The 22,838-nt window shown below is 35.7% G+C and overlaps 3 protein-coding genes and 1 pseudogene across 3 annotated transcripts; 3 read left to right on the forward strand and 1 right to left on the reverse strand.

The window, feature by feature from the left end:
• The first annotated feature begins 47 nt into the window (after positions 1–47).
• On the forward strand, positions 48–4,972 carry LOC120166974. The gene is made up of 8 exons (XM_039176123.1): positions 48–486; positions 683–1,220; positions 1,811–1,908; positions 2,000–2,071; positions 2,171–2,309; positions 3,082–3,196; positions 3,287–3,570; positions 4,898–4,972. Exons 2-6 carry the CDS (start codon positions 876–878, stop codon positions 3,136–3,138), a joined length of 711 nt encoding a protein of 236 aa, XP_039032054.1. The 5' UTR covers positions 48–486; positions 683–875; the 3' UTR covers positions 3,139–3,196; positions 3,287–3,570; positions 4,898–4,972.
• Positions 3,301–8,913, forward strand: LOC120166977. Its single transcript, XM_039176125.1, has 10 exons — positions 3,301–3,507; positions 4,921–5,232; positions 5,322–5,432; positions 5,608–5,771; positions 5,862–5,976; positions 6,462–6,686; positions 6,773–6,963; positions 7,536–7,703; positions 7,821–7,926; positions 8,681–8,913. Exons 1-10 carry the CDS (start codon positions 3,301–3,303, stop codon positions 8,732–8,734), a joined length of 1,653 nt encoding a protein of 550 aa, XP_039032056.1. The 3' UTR covers positions 8,735–8,913.
• A 1,953-nt stretch (positions 8,914–10,866) lies between these two features.
• Positions 10,867–12,535, forward strand: LOC120166978. The gene is made up of 4 exons (XM_039176126.1): positions 10,867–11,415; positions 11,641–11,797; positions 11,952–12,082; positions 12,167–12,535. Exons 1-4 carry the CDS (start codon positions 10,867–10,869, stop codon positions 12,533–12,535), a joined length of 1,206 nt encoding a protein of 401 aa, XP_039032057.1.
• An 8,432-nt stretch (positions 12,536–20,967) lies between these two features.
• LOC120166975 lies at positions 20,968–22,336 on the reverse strand (annotated as a pseudogene).
• Positions 22,337–22,838: the final 502 nt, after the last annotated feature.

Below are 22,838 nucleotides of genomic sequence, written 5' to 3' on the forward strand. Positions count from 1 at the left end.
AATGTGATTTCAGTAATTGCTTTGTTTGTTACTACTCTAATATGTGAAAATGATCTGAATTCCCATAATCTTATTTTCTCTGTTTGGTAAATATGATGAAATAAACGAATGTCGGTGCTGGAAACTTAATACTTTCCCATCTTTTTCCTAGATTTTCTTTTCAATGTGCCAACACAGCAGTCGATCATTTTAATGATTCAGTTTTTGTAATAGTTTGCATGTTTTTGGTAAAGCATTGGACTTTTATTAATCACACTGGCTGATTAGAAAGGCAAGAAATGCAACATCCTCAGTATTTGCTGTTTCCTTTTATTAATGATTTAGTTAGTTAGTTTTTTCTTGTGGATCTTCTCTTATTAGTTCTTCAATTTTAATTCGAGTGCTAAATTCTCTCAGGGGTTGGGTGTTTTTTTTTGGTCAAGTATAAGAAATTGTACAATGTTCACCCAAGCTCTTGACAAGGATGGGTTAAGATGGGTTCGCCAGGTGGGTCATTTCAATTGGTTATCCGTATAAATTCATATCTTTATGCATTTGTTTAGGTATTTGTTGCAAACACTTCTTTTATTTGAAGAAAGATCTTTCATTGATTCGTGATGTTAGTGTTTAGTGAAGTTTTTACTTTGTAGTGTAGTCTGAGGTGCTGGCTGAGTCTGATCTAAATGTTTTGAACTTGTATTAGGGTGGTGTTGCCACAACAGAGATTTTTTTGGTTTGACGATGGCAGCAAGATAAACACTTGAACCTATTCACAGTTTAAGAAATGTTGGATTGCCTACATCGTTGAAATATCCTAATGGACATTTATCTTCTTATGTAATTCAAGTGTCTCAGAGAAACCTGTTAGTGGCAATGATCATGGTTCAGAATCGGACATGGACATTTCATCTGATTCTGATGAGCATGGCTATGATGGGCAATACTCATTCATTTCATCTCCACAAGATGATAAGGTGCCAAATGGAGTGAATGCTAAACATGCTGCTTCAATGCATAAATCAGAGGCTTATGTTCACAGTGGAACTCAGCTGAAACTAGCTAATGGTGCTCAGAGACCAGCACAGGTTTGTGGTGGGAAGCAGGAGACTGAAGAAGAGCAATTTTCAGATACTGCTTGTAGCACTGAAGTTTTGTTTATGCAGCATAGAAGCAACAGTGGTTTTGCATCTCATAGAGAATCATATAATTCAGATAGTTATTCTTCTACAGTTAATTCTAGGGTAGGGGTTGCAATGAACTTTCTGGATGCAAAAGCTTTTTTAGTTTATGTGGTTCAGTGCCTTGTGATGCCAGAACTATTCAAGCATTCTGTTAAAACTAGGCTTTAGAATGTCCTTATTTCACTAAGAATTTGCTTTTACTCATGAAGTTTCTCCTTTAGTGTTATTTTATTATGTAATTTGTTATTAAGTTGCTTAAATTGTGCCCCTGAAGCATTAAAGTAGAAAACTTCCGGGCACTCCATAATTCTTTTTTTTTTCTTGTTATTTTCGCCATCCTTGTGTAAATTTAGGATAGTAGTTTTTTGTATGTGCAAAATCCACCGAGTGATATCACCATTGTCAATGGGTAGGCTACCTGGGGTTTCACATCCTAAAACTTTACCTATTTGAATTTTCTAATTGTTTGACTTGTTTTGGGACTGGAGATGTCTAAATGGATTCATTAGGAGGTAATCTTTAACTTGCATATGCAACCTGGAATTTATAAGTTTTGAAATGTGAGACCATTTTGATGATCAAACTTAAATTAATTGTTAATCTAAAACATTATGCCATGTGTCATACTCAAACTATTTATGTTCATGTAGGTTTTTCATACCGGAAGAATGCAAAAGATGGAACCTTCTCACAGTGATACCATTATTCTGGATAACAACAGGGATGAGATCCTTGACCGATCAGTCAGGTTTGTATGTCTGAATCTCTGATCCTAGTTTCCTTGATGTTTTTAATAAATTGTCATCAATGCACTTTGACGGAACAATCATGTATTACAGGGCTGAGGAACATGAAGGAGCCAATGAATCTACTAATAATTTGCCCTCACGCCGCCCTATATTTCATGCTAGGTTAGCTAATTTCTAAACCAAGCATGGGTTTCTCTTGATTTAGACATTTTACCTTCATAATGTCTGAGGCAACTGACTGCGTTAATCAAAATGTTTCAGTGGGCTTGGTCCATGGGTTGCAGTTCTGTCTTATGATATATGTTTTCGCTTATGCTTAAATTCATGGGGCCAAAGGTTGCACGGAAGAGGCTCCCTACTTCTTGAATCAAGAATGTTCAGAGTTGCGAAAAGCATTTGGGTGAGTGCAAATATTCCCTTTTTGTTTCTTTAGCATCATGTTTTTGCAGTTATACATTGCCTGTTTGAGGTCAATATGCGATCAGAATGCCAGTTTAACTCTGAAATCCAACTTAAGATTAGTTGAATGAAACTGTTCTAATCTTGGAATCTCTGTAACTTGATATGCTGATAAAAGTATGAAATATTACCCATTTTTGGCAATATGGGCAGAAATAAGGATCTATGGAAGTGGAACTGTAGACAAACTGATCATGTCATAAGGTTGCTTTGGTTAGTTCTTTGCCTTCCATGACTGTTCACTGGAAAACGATGTGATAGTGTTAGTTGTCGATCATGTCTATCGAAGAGGTTCTTTGAAAATGTTTCTGGTCCAACCTAACCAGAAGATCATAAGTCATGGTTGCTGGTGTCTTATGTAGAAGTTGTTTCTATGTTTGCATTGTAATTTCATTTAGTAAGGAACCATCTTAGAGCATTCAGCATACTAAATAATTGCAGACAGATTTATTGCATTTTAATCAGATCACTGGGAAGAAACGCTCAGTGTTCCTGGCTTTTTCTTGCAATTATTGCATTGTCCATGCATTCCTACCTTTGTGCATCTGTGCATGTAAGATTCAAGCTTTCTTTTCTATATTTGGATATGCAATCCATTTACATGATATTTTCCTATTGTTGATTTGGTGGGGCTTGTTACTGCTGCTTGTGAAACTTGGTACTTTTATTCTTGCTTTGAATTACGTATCTCTGACTCACATTTTATTTTCTAGTTTGCAGAATGTACTACTGCAACCCGAAGAAGAGTTATTGGCAAAACAGTCTTCTGAGTTAGTGAGGCAACTGCTCCTAAATCAAAGAGGTTCATTGGCAAAATGAAAGTGCAAGGTATTGTCATGTTTCCTGAAAAAAAAACATTCACCAAATCATAATTTTTCATGTTTAAGCCTACACATATATCTTCTTTCTTTTGAACAGTGCGTAGAGTCAAAATGGGTTTAGACCCTCCTCCTGGCTGCAATCTGTCTATAATGAAGATGGAATCCCTTCATCACCATTTCTGCAAAGTAAACTCAATGTTGTATTCTGGATGGGAATCTCTTCGGAAAGTTCGAGTAACTCCCAATACTCCTACAAACAGTTCTCTTTCAAAGCAAAGCCTAGCATATCTGCAGGCAAGCCGCCAGTATATAAAAGAGGTATCCAAGCTCTTGAAAACTGGAGTGACTACTTTGCATCAACATCGTATGAAGTAATTCCAGGTATTTAAACCCTTTTAGTTATATGAAAATTTGGAAGTTTGCTGTTATGATTGAAATACATGGTTGAAATTTTGTAGTTAGGGTATTATTACTCTTGCATGTATCCTTTGTGGCTTTGTCCATGTAGGAATTATAGAAATGAGTTGTCAATCCCTTAAGTTAAGAGATTCTGTAATTATTTTCTGTTTTTCAATCCTTATTTCAAGGGATTACATCTCCTAGGATTAGTTTCCTTTCTTAGAGTTTCCTAATTTAGAGGCATAATTTGTATATAAATATGTAATATGTTCTACTGAATGTACACAAGAATAAAAATAACAGACTTGTCTGTTTTCTACAGTATGTTTTCTACACAGTCTGTTTTCTACATGGTATCAAAATCTCTTAACTTAAGGGATTGACAACTCATTTCTATAATTCCTACAGTCCATTGGTTTCAACATGCTTTACAAGGACATGATGTTTCTCTGTGTGTGTTCTGATTCTCTCCTTGCCACCTAAAATTAGTTTGGTATGTCATTAGAGTCACTCCATAAATACAATAAATACTGTTGTGATCTATGAAGACATATCACACTCGTCTCTTTTGTTGATCTAAACAATTTTTTGATGTACTTGGAACCAATAATATGAATCTTTGGCACTATCAAGGAGTAATTACTTAATTTCTAAGAAATGGCTTGACAAGGGGAAATGCTGCTTAGGTATATCAACAACAGCTATCAACTACACCTGCAGTTACAAGAGCAAAATGCCACACTTGTAACAGCTGTAACCTTTCACTCGGAACATTTAGACGACTACATAATTTCCTCCATTTAGTTTTGATGGGGATGCAAAATGGAACTGTTCTTAATTATATGGTAATTAAAATTATTGTCAGCAGTACTCTAATTTTTTCCAAATAGGTATGCGCAAGGGGGCAGGTGTTAGCTCCATTCTATTCTACCAAGTAAGTAAAACAATATTTGGCGGAGTTTGAACAAGGAGATAGTACTTTCTTGGACTACTTGTTACCCGGCTAAGTTTGTATTTTGCTCTCTAGCTGGTTAAGAATAATAAGGCAAAAGAAAAATTACTTCATTTTTGGTTAAATGAAAGCACCTTGGTTCTAGGAACAGACTTCAATAAATAACACCTTGGCATAATGTCCGTAGCTAGGACATGATCCTAAATATAGAGTACCATTTGTGCAATATATTTCACCACCAACCAGAAATAATGGAAAAAGGCTTAGGCAGTTATTGTTGATGATGATTAGGCTCTCAGAGAATAGGATGGTATTACCATTTTGCGCCTAACATTAGGTGATGATTGTAATTCTCAGAAACATATTGTTGCTTGCTGAAGTTGAAAAGTTCATCTGAGGATGATGTGATCAAAATGCAACCAGGATCCAGCGAAACTCGTGTTGTATGTAGCTTCTCTAACTCCTTATGCATCTTTTCCTCCATACATCCTTTTGCTTCACTTCTCTCAAATGCTTGCTATCTTATATTTTTAATCCTTGCTCCATACCCTGTGGAAAATTTCTTTCCTGATATTTTGCTGCACAGCTTACCTGATGGGCTTCGCGATGATTTGATTGTCAGAGTTCTTGACTCCAAGGGGCAGTATTGTGGCCATGCCCTAGCACAAGTGGTCTCTCTTGCTGATGACCCTGTAAGGATTTTTGAATAAAATCTAGCCATTAAGTCTTCAGGTAAAAGGGCTGATGATTATGCTGAAAGTTTACCACATTGGTTATGCAGGGTGACAAACTTCGATGGTGGCTGTTATATCGTGAGCCAGAACATGAGCTTGTTGGCAGAGTGCAACTGTATATACACTATTCAACCAGTCAAGAGGAGAATAACCTAAAGGTACATGCGAAATGTAATTGTCTAGAAAATTTTAAAATAACTCCACTTAATGGGTTTTTTTTTTCATTTTCCTTTACCAATTGCTACCATTTTACCATTTGATTACAGCACGCCAACAGAAATAGCAACTATACTAGAAAGTGATGGTAAGGCTAACATTTTCTTGTCCTCTCAGTGTGGTTCTGTTGCGGAAACTGTGGCATATGATTTGTTGTTGGAAGTTGCAATGAAAATTCAGCACTTTCAGCAAAGAAATTTGTTGCTACATGGCCCTTGGAAGTGGTTGGTGAATGAATTTGCATCATACTATGGAGTATCTGATGCATATACCAAGCTAAGGTATGGATATGCAATAGAAGGGTAGTTGATGTTTTCATCATTAGGAGTTTTAAATATCTTTCTTATGTTTGATTTTCTTTTTGGCTGCAGATACCTTGCTTATGTTATGGATGTGGCTACACCAACTGAAGACTGTCTTACAGTAATACATGATTTACTATCTCCTGTGAAGGGCTATAACAAGCACAAATTAAGTCACCAAGAGGTATGTGTGCTATTCAAGCCAAATTATTTTATTATTTAAATTCTCTCTCTCTCTCTCTCTTTTTTCTTTTCCTTTTGTTATCAGTGTCATGCATGTATGACATATAAAAAAATGACTGGCCATTAGCTTCTTAGTAGTTCTAATAATCAGATTGTATCAACTCAGAAATGGAATTGTCAAGCATGTTTCTTAAGTTTAATTCTAGTTTGGGTCTTCTGATTCACATATATAAGTTACTGATAAAGTGTTTCTTGAATTTCAATCTTAATTTTGATTTAGTTAAGATGTGCCACTTTGCCATTGTCATTTTCATGTATGATGTATCTTTATTTTATTTTAATTTTCATCCTTTAATCTTATACAAGTTTGTTGTTAAAACTACACAGGCTTACAGAAATTCATTTGTATGTGTAAGTGTTAAAGAAAATGCATGAATGCCTGCAAACTCTTTTCTCATATGAATTTAACGCTTTAACATCAATCAGAACCGCATCCTTGGAGAAGTTGAGGATCAGGTACAGCAGATTTTAATTGAGATCTTTGAGAATTACAAGTCATTGGATGAATCATCGCCATCAGGGATGATGAGTGTTTATAAGGCTGCCACTGGAGCACCAGCTCCTGCCCTGGTCCCTGCCATCAAGCTCTATAACCTATTACATGATATATTAACTCCTGAGATACAACAAAAGTTATGTGGATATTTTCAGGTATAAGTGACTTATTTCTTGATAGTCACGGTTTTGTATATTCCTTTCCTGTTTGTTCCCTCTATGAATTTGCAATAACCTTGCAGGCTGCTGCGAAAAAGAGATCTAGAAGGCACCAAGCTGAAACAGATGAGTTCATTTTGAGCAATAATGACGGAGCATTGATGGATCCCACGACTCTTTCAATGTCTTATCAGAAGATGAAAACTTTAATTTTGGGTATCAAGAAAGAAATTTTCACTGATATAGAGATCCACAAGCAGAATATTCTTCCTAGGTGATTTTCTCTTATTTCAGGGGATCACAGCATGCAAAATAATGTATTTCCGTTCCGAAACAATTGTTCTTTTATTTTCTCCTCCCTTTTGTTGATCTATTATGACTGCAAATGTTTCTATATGTAGTAATTTATCAGCACATAAAGTTACATGCTCAAACTTTTGAGCTGGATGTGTCTAACAAGGGTGTTTTAAGTTTTATTCTTGGAAGGTAATGACTGCATATCCTTGTCCACTTTGAAAAGTCACAGTAACATAGTACCTAGAGTTTCCTGGTTAGCTAATTTGCCTTAAAAGTGTGGTAACACTTGTTTGAGAAGGAAGACAAAAGGCGAGAGAGAGAGAGAGAGAGAGTATTAAGAGCACTGTGGTTTATGCAAATCAGATCTAGGAGAAAGTTTCAAATATGAAAGGGTTAAAAAGTAGATGATTGTAAGCTCTTAAATACTTTTGAAATTACTTTGTATTTTGGCGTATCCCCTATACTTATATGTTTTCTGGCTTTGCTTTTTGACTGATTCAATTGTTCTGTGCTGATTTCTGTTGCCTGCCCCATCTTCTACTTTTGCAGTTTTATAGATCTTCCAAACCTTTCAGCACCCATATACAGTTTGGACCTTTGCAGACGGTTGCGTGCGTTTCTTGTTGAATGCCCTCCTCCTGGCCCTTCTCCTCCTGTAATGGAACTGGTTATTGCAACAGCAGACTTTCAAAGAGATATGTCTTCCTGGAATATTAAGTAAAAGTTTTGCTTCTTTTAGCTCATATATGGATGATACAAACTTGTGCTAATCTATATATGGCTTGAAAATTTCAGTTGTTTTCTATTCTTCTCTGATCTTTTAACATTTTGCAGACCTATAAAAGGGGGAATTGAGGCAAAAGAGTTGTTTCACTCTTATATAACAAGTTGGATTGAAGAGAAGCGACATTCTTTACTTGACTCATGCAAACAAGATAAGGTGCACATTTTATGTGGCAGACTTATGTAATTGAATAATGAAGTTAATGTGGCCAGTTTGGGAATGCTTCTAGCAATTGAAAAGTGATATTTGACCCCATAAACAATGCTAAACACCCAAAAATTGATTTAAAATCATGGTTGGAAAAGTTATTTTAACCTAAACTCATAAGCTCAAATTTTTAGCTTTTGTTGTGGAAAATCACTTTTGAGTGAAATTATATTTTTACCCTCAAATATTATATTTTCAATTTACAACATAATGTCTAAAATGAACATTTTATCTTTTTAAAATCACTTTTTAACAGCAATCCCAAACAATTAAATTTTAAATTGTACTTTTCGAAAATACTTTTAAAAGTATATTTTTACAGCACTTTTAAAATCATTTTTCAAAAGCAATACCAAATTGGCCAGTAGTTTTTGAACACTTGTGCATCTTTTACTCTTTCCTGCTCAACATCTAGGAAAACCAGTCAGTCTTGCTTGGAATATATAATTTGGGATCGTCATATTTTGAATATATATATGGAGGGATCCACTTATAATAGTATTTAGTTTTACACACTTCCACAACTATTCAATTATTATTCTAACAATTTGACCACCTTATTTGATATAAAAAACTTTCAACTGTTAAATATAGTGATATGTACAATATTCTTGGTCGATATGATAGAGATGTAAGATCAATTCGAAACTTTATGTACATGAAAAATACAACTATATTGATAAGTTCAGTGGTTATATGTCAGGATTGGAGAAGAAGAGGAACGACGAGGAAATATCGAAGGAGATTTGGGAAATGAAGACTGAGGGTTGGGCATTGAAGACAACAATTGGGAATTCATCATGTGAGAGGCACGGGGTTACTTACATTATCAGAAGAGCTGGGCAAGCAGCAGGGCGAGCAGTAAGGAAGTCTGAAGGAGCAGCCCAATATCGAAGGCCCAATACCTGAGAAAGAAAGAAAAGAAAGAGAGGAATCATTCAGTTATATAGTTTGGACAGCTGGCAAGAAATTATTGGCATTGTAACTAAATAATTAACAAACCAGAGTGTAAACAATCCTTATGCAATGAATGATGATTTTCTTCTCTCGTCTATCTCTCTCGTCTAAATTCTTCTCCTAAATCATTTCTTTCTCTCAAACTATAAGAATTGGTAATCAGAGCTAAGATTCTGGCAAATTTTTTTTTTGAGGCATGACAAAGAAGAATCAATCTATGGCAGAAACGAATTTGGCTGGGATTCAGAAACAAATTGAAGACCATACTGCTTTGGTAAAACAAGGTCAGAATGAGATTAATCCACCTAAATGGTGGGAGACTCAGGAAACAAGGATTACTGCACTGGAGGCTTGAATGACCACAAATCATAGCTATGTGGAAGATATATTGAGGATACTGACAGGCAGAACTGGAGACCAAGAGCAGTCTGTGGGTGAGCAGGTACAATCTCCTGATACTTCTCAAAATAAGGAAAATAATTATGTTTTGGTGACTGTGGTGAATGACAAGTCTAAATTTACTTACAAACCGGATGAACCTGGGATATTAAAGACTAAACCTGATGCTTATTTAGCTCTTAAGAACAGTTCTAGGCCTGAAAATCAGGTGGGTGAAAACAGTGATTCTAGGCCTAATTTGTTTGGATTGGAAGCTGAAAAAAGGGGGCCAGGGGGTTCATTTAATAGTTCAGGAACTATGTGGCACAGACCTAAGATAGAACTGTCATTTTTTGATAGGGTTAATCCTAGAGGATGGATTCAAAAATGCTTGAAATATTTTTCTATCTATAGTGTTCCTGTTGAGCAAAGAGTAGAGGTAGCTACTATGTATTTCACAGGCAAAGCAGAAATATGGTTTGATGGATATATAATGCAAAAGCACCATGTAACATGGCATGAATTTGAAGCTGATATCTGTCACAGATTCAGTGATAGATCTTTTTGTGATATTGTGGAAGAATTCACTAAATTGACTCAAAAAGGGTCAGTGGAAGATTATCAGGAAAAATTTGAGAAGTTACAGCCCTATATGTTGTTGCAGAATCCTACTTTAAATGAAGAGTTCTTTTATCACTTTTATTAGTGGTCTAAGAGATGATATTAAACATAGGGTCAAGGCTTTAGATCCTAAAATTGTTTGAAGCATGTAAACAGGCCAAGCTTTATGAACTTTCCGTGGAATTTGAAAATAAAAGATTAAAGCCTTCTTTTAAAAGCCCACCCTACCCAAACCCCATATCTATGCATAAGACACCTTCTCTGCCAGTGCCTATAAAGTCCACCTCATCACCAAATCCGAAACAAAATCTTATGGATTATAGAAGACAAAATAACCTTTGTTTCAAATGTGGTGACAATAATTTGCCAGGCGATCAGTGTAAAACAGACAGTTAAATATGATGACTGAAGAAATTGAAACTTCTCCTTTGGAAGTTAGTTCCCTTGATACAGAACAACTATAGCAGCCAGAAGAGGAAAACCTAGAAATTTCTATGAATGCCATAACTGGTTGTATTGGCCATAATACTTGAGAATTCAGGGTACTATTCAGGGAAAACCCTTGAATATATTAATTGATAGTGGCAGCACACATAGTTTTTTGACCCCTAAATGGGCTGATGCTAGTATACAGATCACTACACCTAATCCTCTGGTTATCGCTGTGGCTAATGGCAAAAAATTATTCAGTTCTGCTAGGTGCAACAAGGTAGAATGGCAAATGCAGGGCCATACTTTTTCACACAATTTTAGGCTGCTCAAATTGGAGGAATGACATGGTTCTGGGAGTTGATTGGATGAAACTATTTAGTCCAATATCAATGGACTTCAATAATATGACCTTAAGCTTTGACCCCAAGGAGATCAAATTTGTGTCAAGGTCAACAACCCTCTAATGAACTACTGCAGATTTCTGGGGCTACACTACTTAAAATGTCTGCATGGGATTCAGATATTTTGGGTCATGTTATCTTATTGAATATGGAAGGCAATTCTACTAGTATTCCTACTGAAATTCAACATTTGTTAGAACAGTACAGATCAGTTTTTGCTGAACCAAAAGGGCTACCTCTCATAGATCTCATGACCATGCTATTCCACTCAAATCTAATGCTACTCCTTGTGAATCTAAGGCCTTATAGATTTCTTTATAATCAAAAGGCTGAAGTTGAAAAACATATAGCTACTATGTTGTCCTCTTCTGTTATTCAGCCTAGTAAGAGCCCATTTGCATCTCCCTGCCTTCTTATTAAAAAGAAGGATGACACTTGGAGATTTTGTGTGTATTACAGAGAATTAAATAGTCTGACCATTAAAGATAAATTTCCTATTCCTATAGTGGAAGATTTGCTAGATGAATTGTATGGGACAATATACTTTTCAAAAATTAATTTGAGGTTAGGTTATTGGCAGATCAGAATTAAACCTGAAGATATTTACAAGACAGCCTTTAGAACTCATCAATGCCATTATGAGTTCAAGGTAATGCCTTTTGGTCTTACTAATGCTCCTGCTACATTTCAGGCTCTTATGAATGAATTATTCAATTTTTTCCTAAGAAAATTTGTTTTAGTTTTCTTTGATGATATCTTGGTGTACAGCAGCAGTATGAAAGAGCACATTAAACACTTACAGCTGGTTTTGGAAGTATTAAAGGTGAATCAATTATTTGCAAAATTGTCCAAGTGTTTCTTTGGGCAAACTCAGGTGGAGTATCTTGGCCATATTATTTCTGCTGCAGGAGTATCTACTGACCCTAGCAAGGTGGAGGCTATGCAGAATTGGCCTAAGCCTAAAACTCTTAAATCTTTAAGAGGATTTCTGGGCCTAACTAGATATTACAGGAGATTTATCAAAAATTATGGTATTATTAGCAGGCCCTTGACACAGTTGTTGAAAAAAGATGGATTTCAGTGGACTGCTGCTGCTTATACAACTTTTGAAGATCTTAAATTAACCATGTGTCCTGCTCCAGTTTTGGCCATACCTGATTTTCTAAAACTTTTTATCTGGAACAGATGCTAGTTCTGGAGGTATAGGGGATGTTCTTGCACAAGAAGGGACCTATTGCTTATTTGAGTCAAGCTCTAAGTCTAAGAATTCAGCATTATCTATATATGAAAAAGAATACCTTGCTATTCTTTTGGCTGTTTCAAAATGAAGACATTATTTGGAGACCAAACCTTTTATTATTAAGACTGATCATGAGCCTCTAAAATTTCTTTTAGAACAGAAGTTGACTACCACTATTCAAAAGAAAGGGTTGACAAAGCTATTAGGATTGGATTATACTATACAGTACAGAAAAGGAAAGTTGAATGTTGTTGCTGATGCCTTATCTACAAGATGGGAGGATCAGGCTCAATGCTTTGTTTTGGGAGCTACTGTTTTAGTACCTACTTGGGTTCAAGAGGTGGAAGACTGTTATCAGGGTGATACTTTAGAACATTACTGGATTTCAACTCTTATTATTAATCCTACAACTAATAGTAAATGGAAGTATTCTAAGGCTGTCCTTAGATGCAGTTGTAGGGTTTATATTGGAGATCATGGCAGTCTTAGATTGAAGGTTATTAAGACCTTACATGACTCTCCTCAATGAGGACATTCAGGAGCCCAAGCTACATATTATAGGATTAGGTCATATTTTTATTGGCCAAATCTTAAAGTTATGGTTGTTACTTATGTGAGAAGCTGTGAAATATGCCAGCAGATTAAGGTTGAACATGTAGCAAAGCCTGGTTTGCTACAGCCCCTTCCTGTTCCTAATCAGGCTTGGGAAATAATTACTATGGATTTCATTGAAGGTTTACCTACTTCATTTAAGAAAAACTGCATTTTGGTTATTGTGGATAAGTTTACCAAGTACAATCATTTTTTGTCTTTAGCTCACCCTTATTCTGCAACAGAGGTGGCTAAGCTATACCTAGATAATGTGTATAAGCTACATAGCCAGCCTAAGATGGCCATTTCTGACAGAGATAAGACCTTCACAAGTGTTTTTTGGAGAGAATTAATGAAACATCTTGGGACAAAGACACTTTTCAGTACTGCTTACCATCCAGAAATAGATGGTCAAACAGAGAGAGTCAATCAATGTCTAGAGCAGTATTTGAGAGGCCTTTGCCTCTATCAACCTAAACAATGGGCTAAGTGGTTACCACATGCAGAATGGTGGTACAATACTACTTATCATACTGCTCTAAAGTTAACACCTTTTCAGGCATTATATGGGTATAAACCACCTATTATGGTTTGGCCTAATGAGTCTACAGTACAAACTATATCATAATTGATGAACAGTAGAGAAGCTACAAGGCAGTTGCTAAAGAATCAACTACATATAACAAGCAATAGAATGAAGCAGCAAGAAGATAAAAATAGAACTGAAAGAACCTTTGAGGTTGGGGATTTAGTTTACCTGAAATTGCAGCCCTACAGACAAACATCAATTGCCAAGCAATAGAATGAAGCAGCAAGAGATAAAAATAGAACTGAAAGAACCTTTGAGGTTGGGGATTTAGTTTACCTGAAATTGCAGCCCTACAACAAACATCAATTGCCCTGCGGAAAATTTGAAGTTAGCAACAAAATTTTTTGAACCCTATTAGTTCTGGAAAAAATAGGAACGGTAGATTATCGACTTACCAGATTCCTCTCGATTGCACTCGGTTTTCCATGTCAGTTTACTGAAGAATTCATAGGCGATTTCTATTGTTTCTTCTGAACCTCTTACAGTGGATGAAGAAGGAGAGTTACAAATTAAACCATTAAAAATTATGGCCAGAAGAATTGTAAATAGAAACAGTAAACCTGTTACTCAACTTTTGGTTCGTTGGCAGAATCTCGCTGCTGAAAACGATACTTGGGAGGACTACTCGACATTGAAGGGACAATTTCCAGCGTTCGATCCTTGGGGACAAGGCTCGTCTCGAGGGTTGGATATTGTCAGGATTGGAGAAGAAGAAGAGGAACGACGAGGAAATATCGAAGGAGATTGGGAAATGATGACCGAGGTTGATTGAAGACAACAATTGGGATTCAATCATGTGAGAGATACATGCACCACATGCCCTAAAGCTAAGGATGATGAATTTACTATACCACTTGGCCCTATCACACGAGGCCGGACTAAACTTCTTAAAGACAAGCTTCAAATCGCAGTTCAAGCATTCATCCGGAAGGGTCTAATAGCAGCAGATTTGTAACACTTTTGAAGGGTATCCAGTTGTTATCCGGTCGACTGTCTTCTAGAGATACAACTGTCTGTCTCTTATCTTTCCAACGGTTCTTGAATCGCATCAATCCGATATCGGGAACTCAAGATATGGTCATTTACTGAAGACGGTGCATGCAGGAAATCCTACGGGATTAATACGTTATTTTGTAAATATTACGAATTTTCAATATTTATATTGATTATTTGTAATATAATTTAATATAGGATTTTAATTATCTTTTAGGATCAGATTATTATTTTATTAGGAATTAAGGTTGGGTTTAAAACAATATTTTTAGTTATATTATTTTATTAGGAATTAGAGTTAAAACATGTTTAGTTTTTTAATATTTTATTCTTTAGTTATTTAGGACCTTTAGAATTCAGCCCCTATATAAAGGAGGCTTCATTCAACTTTGTAAATCAGATTTCTTTGATCAATAATACAACAAGAGTTTGTTTTGCAAGTGCTGCCGTGTGCCTTCGAAGCTTCTTCTCCTGGAGTTCTTTCAAGTTCTTGTGAGGGAGATTAATCTTCACACTCCAATTTGCCTTTTCATCGCGACTAGGAGGGTTGGTTAGAGCCATATTATCGGTTTGCCTTTTCATTGCGACTAGGAGGCTCGATAGGACATTATCCATCGATTTTCCACATCCATCCATGCCATCAATCATCTTACCGTTCACTTTCATAAGGGAGATCTTTGATTTCTTGGTTATTTTCTCTATTCTTAATTCCTTTATCTTTTGTTTATCTTATTTTAATCTTGTTTCTTTTCTTGTTTCTAGCACTAAAAGAAATCCTAAAGAATCCTAGCTATTGCCTCCACCTTCCTCATTCATTCCTTATTGTTCTTCATCGAGTCTAGAGCTTTTCTAGGATTGATTCTTCAACAAGAGCAACGTCATCATCCGCCACCGCTTCCCTATCAGAGAGGCACGGGTTACTTACATTATCAGAAGAGCTGGGCAAGTAGCAGGCGAGCAGCAAGGAAGTCTGAAGGAGCAGCCCAATATCGAAGGCCCAATACCTGAGAAAGAAAAGAAAGAGGGAATCATTCAGTTATATAGTTTGGACAGCTGACAAATTTTTTGGCATTGTAACTAATAATTAACAAACAGAGTGTAAACAATCATTTCTCTATCGTCTATCTCTCTCGTCTAAATTCTTCTCCTAAATCCTTTCTTTTCTCTCAAACTAACATTATATTGTGGGAATATCAATCATAGAATGTTCCACTAGTGTAAGAGGATGATACATGTGTGTATATATATATATATATATTTGAACTGCGCGTAAACCAGAGAATTGCCAAGTGTAAAACTGTAATGACTGATTAAAATTGATTGTAAGACCAGGTTTTCTGACCCCTCCCCTCTCAATTGACAATTTTCTTGAAATTGATTGCAGGTTAAATGTTCTGATATAAAACACGACAATCAACAACTCCTTTCATTGATGATTGTATGATGACCAGCTAACACAAACATTGAATGAATTGAATTATCATTCTCGCTGGCCAGAATTCACTGTCATCTTGGAAAATGTACATTTCTCTTCCCTGTATCAGTGTTCTTACAGATTTTAAGATTTACGGGGTGCAGAGATGGCATATGGATTTCAAAATGAACTAAAAGTACAGATACAATGTTTCTGTGACTTGAATTTGATGAATGCAATTATTTTTATATTATTTGTTGCTACTGCTGTAAACATTATGCACTACTAAGAACAGGAATATTTCATTATATGGACCTGAAACTAGAAATAACCTGTAATCTTGTTGCATGATCCACATCGGTTTTCAGGGGGATTAGTAGCTTTGATCTTGAGCCCTAACTCCAGGCTTCAGCTTGGCAGTGTGTTAACTTCATGCATGATATGCATCTTACTATTAGGGTGATTTACAACTTGTTTATGGAAATCCATCAGTTTTGTTAGTTGTTTTGAAGTTACCTAAAGAATTGCTATTTAAAAAAAAAATCAAATTTTTTTAGTGCAAAAGCAGGCACTATCCCTCTGGGCACCTAAAGACTTGTTATTTAACATAAATGGAGTTCGAGCAACCATATTGCATTGTTCTTGTTTATGTTTATTTTTTGTTATTCTAAATGAACCTGTTAATTCTTGGTACTTGTGGCTGTAAAAAGGCTATTGCAGATGTTGAAAAGGCTATTGCAGATGTTGAAAAGGCTATTATTAAAGCTTTAGAGCGACAGTATGATGTTCTAGCTCCGCTAAAGGACGGCCCTGCTCCTACGATAATTGGCAAAATGTTCAGAAATTCACCAAGGAACTGTCATAATTGTTCCTGATGAGGTAAGTATTGCTTACGCATTTTGCTGATTTGTTCTGTTTTTTATCCCCCTACAACTAAGGAAGAATGATTAATTTTTCAGTTGAGTTCTTTTGAATTCCATGAGAAGGATGCTTTGTGTACTGCATCCCAAGATAGAATCCCAGTTGAAGTTGTGGTGTCCTTGCACTCCACCTGGTGGAAATTCAATTCCAGGAGAGCGTATCACTGAAATTACGGTAATGCTGAAGGCCGACTTCAGAAGCCATATTCAAGCAATTGTGGAGAAACTTGCAGAGAATGTACTTAGAACCCAAAGGATGCTTTAGTTGGTGTTAATATCATTCTTTCAAGACTCCTTCCATCAGTGGTTCTCGACTCATTTCTTTAATAATAATTTGACATATTAACTCTGGAAGATAATCCAGGATTCAAAGGAAACTGTTGTTGAGTCGGATGTAGAAATCGAATGCGCCTTTGAAGGATCTCCTGATATATATAATAGAGAGCCTCCATTCTGTATTTGAACTTCATGTGTTCATAACCGTCTGTCGAAATTTTTGGGACCGGATGGGACAGGTACAACTAGCAAATATCTTCACATGCCTGACCTAAATTCATGAACACGTGTATATTTTTTGATACATGTATATAACATTGTTTCTATTCTCACAGGATGTTTTACACTTCATGGAAAACAGAAGAGAGAACATGTCCTGGTATAAGGGCCTAAGATTGCAATTTCGGTAAGCCTTCTTTGACAATGAAACATTCTAATATCAATTCCAATCCCTCGGATGAACTTGCCGTTTCCTTTTGATTTTGTGCAAGCCACTTGAAATATTTAATCTTTGCCTGAAGTTCAACAGCCTTGGTAGTTTTACATATTCATAGTGCCATTAAACTGCAGGTATTGGACGAAATCTTCGGGTCACAGATGCAGAAGTTGCTCGGAAATGCACTCCAGGAAAAGGATTTGGAGCCTCCTCCGTCTGTGATGGAGGTCCGTTCGATGTTTGCGAAGATTTTGTAAATTACGAGTAGGACAATCTTGGTTTTATTCTCATGTACAGATTTAGTGGTAAAGAGGAACTTGCACAGCTAAGTGAAGACAGTACACACTACACAGGAAGTTTGATCATGATGTTTAAGCAAAGGCTATCTTTGTCTTTGCCTATGTTCTAAGAAATGTCTAAATTTTGGGAATTCATTAGTTTTGTTTATCCTGCTGTGTTCTTTTCAGTCGGTTTTTAATTGCCACCGAAGGAAAACAAGGAGTTCTTACTTGCAATTAATCATCAAAAACATTAATTTTTTTGTTAAATTACAAATTTCATCACTAATTTTATTCTCTCATATTTTGCTCATTGAACTTTAAAAGTTTTAAATGTCCTCACTGAACTTAATACATTTGGTTTTTTGTAACTAAATTTTACTCTCTTCTAGTTTGGTCACTCCGTCGTTAAATAGTTAACGGCGTTAAAAATGATTCTGTTTTTAAAAAATAAAAGTTTTACTAAAACGATGTCGTTTTGTATTTATATAACGGCCTATTTTAACGTTATTAACTATTTAACGATTGAGTGACAAAAAATGTAATGTATTAACTTCATGAAGAAATTAAAAAGATTTAAAGTACAGAAAATGAAATAGGAGAGAGTATAAAATTCAGTTATTAAATTTGTAATTTACCCTAAATTTTTTTTGCAACAAACAATCAAACAAGACCTAGTGTATAGTTTGTGTAACGAGGGAAATAAAATCCCTCATCTTAAAATAGGATCTTTGATTACCAAATGTATTGTTAAAAGAAAAGGCTCTCCCAACCAAGGATTTTAGATGCTAAATAAAAATATATTTCTTTACTTTGAATAATTAATTTAATATATTAGTAATAAACTATATAAATATAATTAAATTTTATTAAATATGTATTTCTATTTTTTATTAAAAAATACTTTAAATACAACTAAAATAATTAAGGGTAATTAACTTTTTAATATTATTAAATATTATTTTATGAAAATGGAAGACGGGTTCTTGAGTGGAAGCTCATGATGCTCTTTTCTTAAATCGGTTTTAGTTAAAATGGTATTTCATTCAAGAATGAAACGTAAAATTTTATATTAAAAGAATAAATTTACAAAATTTTATTAATAAAAGTATATTATTAATAAAATATATATAAATTTTAGATAAAATACACAAATGATACATGACTATGGGGTGATGTTTTATTGAGTTCTCCAAACTATTAAAAGTTACAAAATTGTCCATTGACATAGTACAAGGCTTTGTTCAGTCCTATTATTAAAAGTTACAAATTGGTGACCTGACTATTTATATGTTTCAAACTCGTCATTTTCTGTTTAAAAATTGATGACAATTTGAGTAAATGTTAATTTGCTTACTATAATATGATAGAATATGATCTCAAAATCTCATATGACTATATATCTCAATCAACATATTAACGTCTAACTCAATCAGTCATCAATTTTTTAACGAAAAAAGACGGGTTAAGAACACATGAATAGTTGGGTGATCATTTTGTATCGTTAATAGTCAATGGACTCAATTAAGCAACACCCTATAATCGAGGGGTTATTTTGTAACTTTTAATGGTTAAGTGATTCAACAAAGCAACACTCTATAATCAAATGACCATTTATATACTTTATCCCAAATTTTTATAAAAACAAGACTCGATCCATCCTTGCTCGACTCGACCCATCCTTGCTCGACTCGACCCATCCTTGGCTCAATCATTGTCCAAAAATACTGGATGATGGGTGTGCAAGGGCAGATTGGTCGGTGCCCCCACTAGGGGTGTGCATTATCGGATATTATCCGATCCGAATTTTCGGATATCCAAAAATTTCGGATACCTAAAGTAATGATCCGTATCCGATCCGAAAAATTCGGATATCCGAAATTTCGGATATCCGTATTTTCAGATCGGATATCCGAATATCCGGATCCGAATCCGATTTTTTTTTTGCAAGAAATTCAAAAAAAAACATAATAAAAGCATTAATCAACATAAAATTAAAAGTTTAAATACTAAAACTGATAATTTATATACTAAACGCGTAAATTATCCCATTGTTATTCACAATCTTATACTAAAATAGCCCATTCAATAAGCATAAAATTATTGCTCCACTTCACTCTTAAGACAACAATAGAAGACAATTGCAACCAACTTGAAAAAAAGAGTTAGAACATTCTATGTAAACCATGAAATTAAATAACTCCACTTCAAAAATGTAGCATGAAATCCTATTATCCAGGGAGAATTTGGTTGGATACTGATAGAAATCCTATTCAAGCTCATGGAGGTGGCATGTTATACGATGAAAGATTCAGTACATACAATTGGTATGGAGAGTACAAAGATGGACCAACATACCATGCTCATAAAAATGGTGTAGCACGAGTAAGTTTATTAATTTAAATTCATAATCTAATTTAGAACTACAACTTTGCGAATATGGCATTAGTCCTTATCATTCATTGACCGAGTAGCCAATATCCTTGCTTGAACAACCCGAATTCTTCTTGGGCTAAGGTTAATGCTCAAACTACCATAGTACTATTCTTTGCTTAACTTGGTACATTACAATTGAGGAACTAACGCTGGTTTGTTATTTTTCTGACTTTGGAAAGATTCGAGAAATGTGACTTGTGGCTTTTGAGTTCAAGTTTTAATAAATTAGGAGTTTTAATGTATAGATTTTTTTTTGAAGAAAATGACTTTTTGGTTTAGGATGTGAGAAGTGGAAAAGCTGTAGTTTATGGTTTCTGGATTTTCTGTGAGGAAATATGTTGCTTACATTCTATCACTGGAGTAAGTCTGTAGAACATAAAGAAACTAGATGTAGGATTTGTTTTGTGAGGAAAAAGTTTTGAGATTTAAGGGTATTAGTATTTGAGGACTGAAGGTTTTAAGGGTTAGAGAAAGATGAGACAGATATAACCCAAACATATCTGGGCTAATAATATAGCCCAATAAAATTTTGGATTTTCGGATAATCCGAAATAGGATTTTGATCGATCCGTATTCGATCCGAAAATCTGAAAAAAAATTCAGATACCCGATTCGAATTATCCGAAAATTGAAAAACGGATCGGATATCCGAATTTTCGAATCGGATCAACAGATTAACGAATCAGATCGATCGGATCGGATTTTTTTGCACACCCCTAGCCCCCACATCATTGCATGTGCAGGCTTATTCGGACAGGTTCATGCACCGACAAAACCAAACGGCTTAGTGAGGAAGAAACAACCCAATTCAACCTAATAAACAGGGCTGATGTCCCCAACAAATATATCGTACATAGCACGAACCAACCGATTTTAATACTAAAAGTTTTGTAATTATTTTTTAAAGTCTGAAATTTAAATATTATAAATGTTAAATATATAAATATTTAACATCAAAATGATTGAGAACAAAAATTTGCTTCATATTAATAAAAAGAAACCATTTGTTTTGTAAAAGCAAACACTAGTTCATTAATGAATTAGACAGCGGATAACAATAGCCATCAATTCGTTATTATTACTTGAATTATACTGATACAAATACCAAACATGAGAATGCCAGCTGCATCCTCTGACAATTCCATGGACTTCAATTGCATAACATTAATTTTCATCATCATCCTTAAAAATCCTTAAGCAACTTCCGGACCTGTTCCAGAGTAACAAAGAGCACCACCGTAAATGGTCCCTGTCTTGAGATTGTGGGAATGAATCCTTTATACAAAGCCATGGGTCCTTCAGCCTTCACAGTCTCATAGCACAATCCAACGCCCCCGCATACGGAGGCTTTTGCCCCGCCTCCACCTTCATATTCATCACCCTTGTTTTTCACATCAACAGGGTTGGACGCCAACGCCGCCACAAACCCAGCTGAAAAACTCGCCGCCACGTGTGTCCCGAGCCCATCTTTCATCAACCCATTTTTCAAGATCGTTTCTTTGATCTGATCGTAGGATGCCAGCTGCGACGCCGTCACCAACATCGCACGATTCACGGTGAGAGACGAGCCACGCCACAAGGAGGTCACCCCTTCTTGTTTGCTCATGCGAGTGATGGCGTCCACGACGCTGGTGTAGTTACGGCGCTGAGAAACAGGGAGGCGTCCGTCGGCTTGCATCCGAACCATGGCCACATCGGCCGGATTCCCTACAGCGGCGCCAATCCCGCCGGCGATTAACCCGGCGCCGATTTGAGTGAGAGGCATGGTTTTCGTCTCCTGATCGGTCCATTTCTGTTTGAGGATGTCGTAGAGTCCCATACGGGTAGTGGAATAGAGGGTCTGGCGGAGAACGGTAGCAGAAACGCCAGAGAAAAGAGCAGCCACACCTTCAGTCTGGAAGATCTTGATCCCGGTGGTAACTGGTCCAACACGCGCTGCCTTAACAGGCGGAGGAGGTGACATGTGGACGGTAGAAGAGGCTGTGGTAGTGGTTGTTTGAAAGGCTAAAGCGGGGCGGAGAGTTTGAACAGCGGGATTCGGACATGGCTTTCGCCCTGGAGTTGCATCCGGACTTTGATTAAATCAAGCGGGTGGGTGGAACATCCGGCGACTATCGAGGCTATGCCTCCTTCAATAAAACCTTTGACTCCCATTTCCAGAAAGAAGAGCTAAACAATGGTGGGTTAAGAAGAAATTTCTTTGGTTTGCTTAAATAAAAAGGAAGAGATGAAACTAGTGAGACCAATTGGAGGCTGGGTTCATCTCACTGGAAACCAGGAGATGAGAAAAAGCTATTGAAGAAGAGTGGGGAATATTAAGCCTTTGAGACATGTGCTGGGTGGGGGAGAACCCTCCTTTTAATCAAAAGAAACGTACGAGTGAATTGCTTTGTTGGGAGCTGAAGTGTATTTATAGCTGCGACCGCACATGGCGGAAAGCGGCTGTTACGCGAAAATTGGAAGTAAACCTCTTTGGATCCTCTCCACGCGTTTTGGGGGGTGGTTCTCCTGTGCACAATGGTCTAATTTAATATTAAAAAATGATAATTTTTAAACGTAATTGAAAAATAATAAATATCATAATATTTTAAATTATATTCAATTTTAAATATTATATTTTTATTAATATTTTTGATTGGATTTACAAAATTACGAAAAAAAAATATTTTTTTATTATTAACTGAAAATATTATAAAAAATAATATTTTCGGTTAATTAAAAAAATATAATAATTTAGATTACATCTAATTTAAATATTATATTTTAACAATGCATAAAATCATCATATTTTAACTTTAAATTAGACTACTCTTTAGATTTCTCTACGTTTTGGCCTTTGGGTATTTCAATTGCAGGCCATCATTTCCCAAACTTAGGATGGACCCCACCTCCAGTCTGG

The sequence above is a fragment of the Hibiscus syriacus genome, unplaced genomic scaffold (genome assembly GCF_006381635.1).
Source record: "Hibiscus syriacus cultivar Baekdansim isolate YM2019G1 unplaced genomic scaffold, ASM638163v2 tig00111651_pilon, whole genome shotgun sequence".
Classification (NCBI taxonomy): domain Eukaryota; kingdom Viridiplantae; phylum Streptophyta; class Magnoliopsida; order Malvales; family Malvaceae; genus Hibiscus; species Hibiscus syriacus.

Coding starts and splice junctions, on each gene's coding strand:
- LOC120166974 (XM_039176123.1), top strand. CDS start 876: ATGGACATTTCATCTGATTCTGATGAGCATGGCTATGATGGGCAATAC. Junction 1,909..1,999: donor ATCCTTGACCGATCAGTCAG/GTTTGTATGTCT, acceptor CATGTATTACAG/GGCTGAGGAACATGAAGGAG. Junction 2,072..2,170: donor CGCCCTATATTTCATGCTAG/GTTAGCTAATTT, acceptor AAAATGTTTCAG/TGGGCTTGGTCCATGGGTTG.
- LOC120166977 (XM_039176125.1), top strand. CDS start 3,301: ATGGGTTTAGACCCTCCTCCTGGCTGCAATCTGTCTATAATGAAGATG. Junction 6,687..6,772: donor AGTTATGTGGATATTTTCAG/GTATAAGTGACT, acceptor ATAACCTTGCAG/GCTGCTGCGAAAAAGAGATC. Junction 7,704..7,820: donor ATGTCTTCCTGGAATATTAA/GTAAAAGTTTTG, acceptor AACATTTTGCAG/ACCTATAAAAGGGGGAATTG.
- LOC120166978 (XM_039176126.1), top strand. CDS start 10,867: ATGTCTGCATGGGATTCAGATATTTTGGGTCATGTTATCTTATTGAAT. Junction 11,416..11,640: donor AATGCCATTATGAGTTCAAG/GTAATGCCTTTT, acceptor GGGCAAACTCAG/GTGGAGTATCTTGGCCATAT. Junction 12,083..12,166: donor ACCTTGCTATTCTTTTGGCT/GTTTCAAAATGA, acceptor CTTTTAGAACAG/AAGTTGACTACCACTATTCA.